General features: G+C 39.1%; 2 protein-coding genes across 2 annotated transcripts in view; both read right to left on the bottom strand.

Moving 5' to 3' along the window:
• Nucleotides 1–1054: 1054 nt before the first annotated feature.
• Nucleotides 1055–7500, bottom strand: part of grem2b (gremlin 2, DAN family BMP antagonist b) — an 8256-nt gene continuing 1810 nt past the window's right edge. The window contains exon 2 of the mRNA XM_043231152.1: nt 1055–4477. Within this exon, the coding sequence (XP_043087087.1) occupies nt 3976–4476 (501 nt within the window). The 5' untranslated portion in view covers nt 4477 and the 3' untranslated portion in view covers nt 1055–3975. The remainder of the gene's footprint in view (nt 4478–7500) is intronic.
• Nucleotides 4372–7500, bottom strand: part of rgs7b (regulator of G protein signaling 7b) — a 46443-nt gene continuing 43314 nt past the window's right edge. The window contains exon 18 of the mRNA XM_043231150.1: nt 4372–4477. The gene's annotated coding sequence lies outside the window, so the exon portion shown is untranslated. The remainder of the gene's footprint in view (nt 4478–7500) is intronic.

Genomic DNA, 7500 nt, shown 5'->3' with positions numbered 1-7500 from the left:
TATTGTAGAGTATGTTGTAGGGTATGATTTTAAAGTATGCTGTAGGTCTGTGGAGTATGATTGAGTATGATGTAGATTATGACCTAGAGTATGATTCTGGGTATGTTTTCAGAGTATGATGTTGAGTATTATGTAGAATATTTGAGCGAGGTGTTAAGATGTTGAGTATGTTGTAGGGTATTTTGATTGATTATGATTTTGAGTGTGATGAGGTGTTTTTTTCAGGGTATGATGAGTGTGTTGTAGAGTAAGATGTTGAGTATGTATTGAGTAAGATGTAGAGCGTGATGCAGTGAGATTTAGAGTATGATATTGAATATGCTGTAGATGTGTGGAGTATGATGATGAGATGTTGAGTATGTTCTAATATGATGATGAGCATGATGTGGGATGTGTTGTAGGGTATGATTTATAAGTATGATATTGAGTAACACTGAGTAACTTTTTCTCTCTCTCTCTGTCTCTCTCTCTCAGGCTGAAAGCAGCAGAGGAGTGTTTCCGACAGGTCAAAGAAAAAGCCACATACAGCGTCAAACCCAAACACGCATCTGGAATCGTAAGTCGTTTAGAGCAACATAAGTCGGTTGAAATTTGGTAAAACGTTTTACTAAATTTCCACTAAATTAGTTTATTTAAACAGCTAAAATGAATAGTTTGCATGTTTTTTTTTGTTCATTGTGTTATAGAATCCACCACAGTCACAGCTGTTTCTGCCGCTGATCATTCATGTAATTGCAAAGCAATGAGATTAAATAGTTTGTTTTATCCTTTATTCGGTGTCTCTCCAGAGCTCTAGATGCTGCTCATAACCCTGAAATAAACAGTTCATGCCGTGTTTTCAGGATGTTGTCGTTCAGATTGAGGTCATGAGAGCTGAATGACATTATACTTTCATTAAATGAGGCTCTATGTTTCCTCTCAGAAAGCAAAGTTGGGCATGAAGATCTGAGGCAGATGAGGACGGATTCATCTGTAAATCACTCTCGCAGCATCTTCAGTGTTACTCCTCCATCTGCCGTACCACACAGGAAGTATCCGCCGTCTGAATGTGATGTCATATCCTGTGTCCTGATGGATGAACATATCACAGAACATACTGGAAGACTGAAGCAATATCATCAGAACAAGATTGTTTTATTTTTAACGGACTAAAAAAAGGTGAGAGAAAGCGACAGTATCTAGTCTTTATTTTAAACATCGGCACCGTCACATGCTTTTAAACCAACACTAGTTAGTGCAGGTTAGTGCTCTAGTCTTCAGCTGGTTTAACATGTTCAAAGCACACTCCAGTCCTACAGGACCTGAAAGAGACACTTCAGTATGTACAGTATGAATCGGCGTCGAACGTTCAGGAATCTACTCAGTGTTTTTGTGAAATTATGCAATATTGTTTTCTGTTTGGGCTGCATTCACTCACTCGATGTATTTAAGAGGATGTTTTTTTAATTTAATGTAAATGATATTAACATCTTTATGTAGCATTGGTTTGTTTTTAGCATGTGCGTGTCGGAGGTGTGGATGGACGTCTGCGCTCTGTGCAATAACTGTTTGTATCTGAACGTTTTGAGAAGAGTGTAATTTATGTAAAATAAAGGGATTAATAAATTCAGACATTTTAATTTATTTCACACGATTGGAGATTCACTTGAACATTCGCCATGGATCCGCATCTTCAGGGTTGTATTATGTGTCTTAAATGAGCATTTTGGGACATTTATTTGGAGTCTCTGCTCCGTTGAACAGGTTTTACTGCGTTTACACCAAAAACATGGTGTGTTTTTTCTGATTTACTGAACATATCTTACAAATAACTAGCTGGAATGCATAAGAATATCACTTTTCTTTTTTTTCATATCTCTTTCATGGTTTGCTCTTTATGTGGATGTTTTACGATGTCATTTACTGCCTTCTTTCCACTTCTAATCCCAGTGTTTACTGGAAGATCTTTGAAGCAGTGTCAAACTGACGGAAAGCACTTTTTTTTTTCCACAGATAATGGAAACACAAACGCACAATAACATTGTTTATTATAAGTGCACTTCAGTTACATTCTGCAAAGTCACTCTGAAAGTAATCGTTATATTAAGGAAGCTCGTTTCTGCCACCAGAATAAAAAATAAATAAATTGAAAATGTTAGCTGACAATTTTCTCAATTCTGAGAAAAAGAACATTTGCATCCAAGAAAGTCACAGCTGCAAGACACACCTGGAACTCAGAGGAAAAAGTCAGAATTGCAAGAAGAGTTTATATCTTCAGATTGTTTTTGTTTTTAACCATGAAACAAAAAATAAGTCACATTTACCTTTATTTTTAATTTTATTTTTTTTATGGGACAGTTCGGCAATTCTATGCTTATTTCACTATTCTTTTTTTTTTTTCTCCATTTTGCGTGATATTGCTCTCAGTTCTGTGAGGTCAGAATTACAAGATATGAATTAAAATCATATTCTCTGAATTCTGAGTTTGCATGTATTCATTTCAACTTGATCACAATTCAGATTTTAGTTTTTCTCACAATTGCATGTTTTCCCAAGTATTCTTTCTAAATAGACGTTTTGGATGCTACAGAGTTCATAACTTGTATTTCAAAGTTTATATCAGAGTTTCAGAAATGTGAGAGAGAAACCCTGAATTGCAAGGAAAAATAGAATTCTGAGCCTTGAAATCTGTATTATGTAGTTGTGTTGTTGGCTCCATTGTTCTCTTATAGTTGCCGCATTTATTAAAACTTTCTCATAGTTCTTCTTCCTGGTGGACAGGCTTTAATACTCACTTCACCAGTTTGATTGCGGAGCTTGGTTTTGAAATGGAGCAAATCAAACTCTGCTGCAAATTAACACTTAAACCAATGGAGAAAAATCAAGTGGATTAAAACACATGAAGGCTAGGGTTCCCATTTCAGCTTTAGTTAAACCAGACTGAACTCCTAAAAAACAGAAGACAAGGATAGAACTCAATACTTTTAATATAGACTTCAGTTATTTCTCTACATATATATATACTTTGCTGTACCATATTTCTATAGAATCTCTATAATCCGTCTAGTTATGCATGTTTGGTGTTAACTAGCATCGGTCATCACACAGCAGCGGCTCCTGTCCAGCGTGGAGTCATTTCTTTCATGTCAGTTAGTTTCCACACACTCTCTAGTAACCGATTATGAGCCTGGTGACCACTGATGACTGATAATGACCAATAGTGTCCATTGATGACTAAGAGTGATCAATGATGATTAAGAGTCACTTATAGTGTCTGATGGAGTCTGTTGAAGACCAGTGGTGACCAATAGTTTCTAGTAGGGACCGATAGTGATGATGACCACTAGTGTCTGACTGAGACCAGTAGTGTCCACAGGAGACCAGCAGCGACGATAGTGTCCTATGATGACCAATAGCAACCAGCGATGACTGATGGTGATCAAAAGTGACCAATAGTAACCTATGGTGACCAATAGTATCTGATGGAGACCAGGAGTGACCAACAGTGACTGATAGACTGTTGGAAACTATTGGTGACCGACTGTGACCAATAAAGACCAGTGCTAATTGTTAGTAACCAATGAAGACCTAGGGTGACTAATAGTGTTCAGTGACTACTGATAGTGACCAATAGCGACTAGCAGTGACTGATGGTGACTGTTGGAGACCAGTAGTGACCAACAGTAACCAATAATGTCCAATGACCGATAGTTACCATTGATGACCAATGGTAGCCGATAGTGTCCAAAGGAGACAAGCAGTGACCAGCAGTGTCAAATGATGACCAGTAGGGTTCGATGGGGACCAGCAGTGACTGATGGTGACCAACGGTGGCTAATGACAACCGTTAGAGGCAAATGTTGACCGACTGTGACCAATGATGACTGATAGTGTGACCAGTGTCCAGCCGGAGAGTCTTAAGATGGCGTTCCGAAGCCTTGCAGTCTCTCAGCACAGATTAGCAGCAGGTGTTTCCAGTGAAGCGTGGTCAGGATCTCACCGTTTTCCGGATTCGGACACGCTGACGGACATGCAGCGGCACTGCTTGACCCTCTGGATCTTGCGGTAGCGGACGTCCGGCTGCAGGTCGGGGCAGTCGAGCTCCACGGTGAGGCTGGTGAAGCGCTGCGGTCTGCAGAAGGCACAGGACTGGAAGGACTCCTGCTCTTTCCTGACGTGCCGCGGGATGTAGAAGGAGTTGCACTGACCGTAGCAGAAGCGGTTGATGACGGTCCGGCTCTTGCAGCCCTCCTGACTGACCGTCTGCCGCAGCGGCTGCGTCTTGCACCAGTCGCTCTTCAAGTATTTGCGCTCAGTCACCACCAGAGCTTCCTGGCTGGAGGCCAGCACTTCCTGTTTGCGCGTGCGGCGGTCAGAGGTGTTGGAGCTGGTCTTGTAGGGGGACGGGATGGATCCCTGCGGTCGGGTTTTACGTCCGGCGGAGACGAGACACAGCAGCCCGGCGAGAAGCAGCCACAGCGCCACCTTACAGCTCATCCTGAAACAGATAGAGAGTCAATGACCTTTCGTTCTAAACGAATGAAAACATCCTGCAAAGTGCACGGTATATAAAGAAAGTCGAGTCTGAATCACTGAAACGAGTCATTTTGAAACAAATCCCAGTCTGTTAGATGAAATATTAGCTTATTCCCCGCCCACTTTGCTCTTTTCCCATTGGTCTGAATGAAAATGTAGCTTGATTCTTGACCACTAGGTGTCTCTTTAGGGAGCGTTAAAAACTCACAAACACTGCTTTAAATGAAATCAACCATCGGAGTTTGGAGAAACTGAACGAATTGTTTGGGAATCACTGAGTGAATAAGTTAAAAAATAAATGCATTTCTTTTTTTAACTTATTCGCTCAAAGTAAATGAAAGTGTTTTTGATCTTGCATGCATGCCATCCTGTTGCTGGCGACTCAAAACATCAAAATTAAAATCCTCATCATTACACACTCCTGAGAATAAACTACTTTTGTTGATTAATGCAGGAAAAAAACTGAGCTCCAAAAGACAGACATGAACTAAAACATTCAAACTGTGTGGTTTAGGGTTAACTAGACTAGGCTTGTGGTTTTGGGTTAGACTTTTAATACAGTAGTTAGTGCACACACTATATTTACATATATACATTTATTCAAATCATTACTCACAATTATTTTTTTTTTAAGCAAAAAGATGTTGGATCAAAGGTTGTGTGCTGTGTATATTTGTGCATATGAATAAAAACACATGCATGTATGCATTTAAGAAAATATGCTACGTTCATATATTAAATATATTTATATAACCTAAAATAGTATAAAGGTACAGCCAGAGCCCTCTGTAAGAAAAACAGCGGAAGGGAACGAGTGTGACTGTAACCGTCTTCAGAGAGCCTCGTTCTTACACACACACACACACACACACAGACAAGCACTTAAACTCATTTGTTCACAAACATGCATTTTCACACACATTTGCATTTATTCACAAACGTGCACACACACTTTCACTCATGCTTTATCCTCTCACACACACACACACACACACTCTATTTCTCTGGTTTGGATGAGTTCATTACTGCAACATTCCTTCCCATTAAATATCAATCTCTGTGAAAAAGCACAAGAAACAAACATGATCTGTGTGTTCTCCGTCTCGTTTGTGTGTGTGTGTGTGTGTGTGTATTCCTGTGTACTCTTGGGGTCAGAAACCGTCTTTAAGTTTGACTAAAAAAGCGAGAGTTGTGTTCTGACACGTTTGCTGATGGCTCACAGATGGAGCGTTTCAGACCGACGTGTCCCGTCTAAAGAGTTCTGAAGGGTCCGTCTGACTGAAGCGTTTCGCCCTGAGCTTTCACTCCGTTTCCTGTGAAGACAGGAAGTCACAGATTAACTTTAATTTGTCACTTTGTCTGCCGTCAGCAGAGTTTCCGAGCGATCCGTCAATCACTCCGGACATCTTTAGCACAGATGTGGCGTCGCCGGAAGGAAAAACCAATCCGACTGATTCATTCCCATAAACAAAATATTTACAGAGCAGCTCTTTGTCGTGAATCAAAGCTCATTCCAGAGAGCGTCGGGATCGAACCGGCGTTTTCTACCTTCTGTTCTTGATTAGAAATCTTTAGTGTTTGCTCGGGATCTATGACTGATTCGTCCGGTCTTTATCGGAGAAGTCGCTCAAAACGTCGCATTTGAGGTTTTCTCAAAAAAGCGTTGCCTCCAAACAGTAATGAAGCGCTTTCTTTTATCTTCTGAGAGCACTATCTTTCTCCGTACATGCACACAGTTCAGTCACGTTATGATGTATTAGATCCGAGCAGGACAGTTCTATGTACATTTTTACAGTCACAGACGACCAAAATAAAAATTGTTTTAATTTAATTGAATTGTAGATTTTAATAATCTACAAACTGGCTAAATTGTAATTCTTAAAGTGATTGATATTAAGAGAGGCAGAGGAGGAAATGACTTCAGAAACGTTTAACTTGATTTTTCAGAATTGAATTTTTAATTAAACAGAAATCTGAGTCTTTTTGGGCTAAAAAATGTTAAAAAATGAATGCAGTACAAATCATTTGTAGCTGCTGATCAAATACAATATGCTTTCAGTTTAAGTTTCATTACTTTAAGACTCAGGAAGCACTCCAAAACCTTCATACATGTGTTTCATGTTGATGGAAATATTACATAATAATAAATATTATTTTAATGTCATATGAAATCTTTATTTTTGAAATGGCTCAAGAAAACCCAGTTCAAATTCATAAAAACAAAACCACTTGAAAACTTTTAAACAAAATCAATTCTTTTTTTTCTTGACTAAACCCCTTCAGATGAAAACGATGGTTCCTCAGTAGAGGGATGTGTTATATTCATCAGAAACATGCAAATGTCCAAAATGTTTAAATATTTTGAGACAAGGCAATATGTATTTTGCTGAAATGTTTCTAACGCTAAAACTTTTTACAAAGTATATTTGTATATTATCTAAGTTGAAAACTGAAACTTTTTAAAACGGTTCTCTCTTCTTATATAAAATAATAGTAAAACCTCTGAAAACTCTTCTGAACGCTCTGGAGAAATTTAGTTCCCTTGCTAAAAAACAACCGAGAAGAAAGGAAAGGTCATGACCTTGGTTTAGGGTCAAGGAAGATGGGAGGGGTCACAGGAAGTGACACACAAAGCAGCCAATCACATCCTTAGAATCCTTTCCTCTGAGAGTGAAGAGTTCTGACTGGTTCTGATCAGATGAGTCACACTATTAACTAAATGCTGAAGAACTCAACCAATGAGGCTATAATTAGATGCGTTTAACTGCATGGAAGAATAATTTATCACTGTTGAGATTTTTTTTGACTTTTGAATGCTGCTGCTTTTTTTTTTAAAGACAAGCAATAAAAGCTAATAAATAGCACACTTCTGTCAGACGGTTATCAAACAGTCCGTCACAGACGAGAGACGCTTTCTAAACACGGAGAATGTTCACAGCCCACTTCAACCGCAGCGTGCGCACACACACACACACACACACACAC

This window comes from Puntigrus tetrazona, unplaced genomic scaffold, assembly GCF_018831695.1.
Source record: "Puntigrus tetrazona isolate hp1 unplaced genomic scaffold, ASM1883169v1 S000000283, whole genome shotgun sequence".
In the NCBI taxonomy this organism is placed as follows: Eukaryota; Metazoa; Chordata; class Actinopteri; order Cypriniformes; family Cyprinidae; genus Puntigrus; species Puntigrus tetrazona.
Note: the sequence above shows the minus strand (reverse complement) of the source record. Positions and strands in the feature narration are given on the sequence as shown.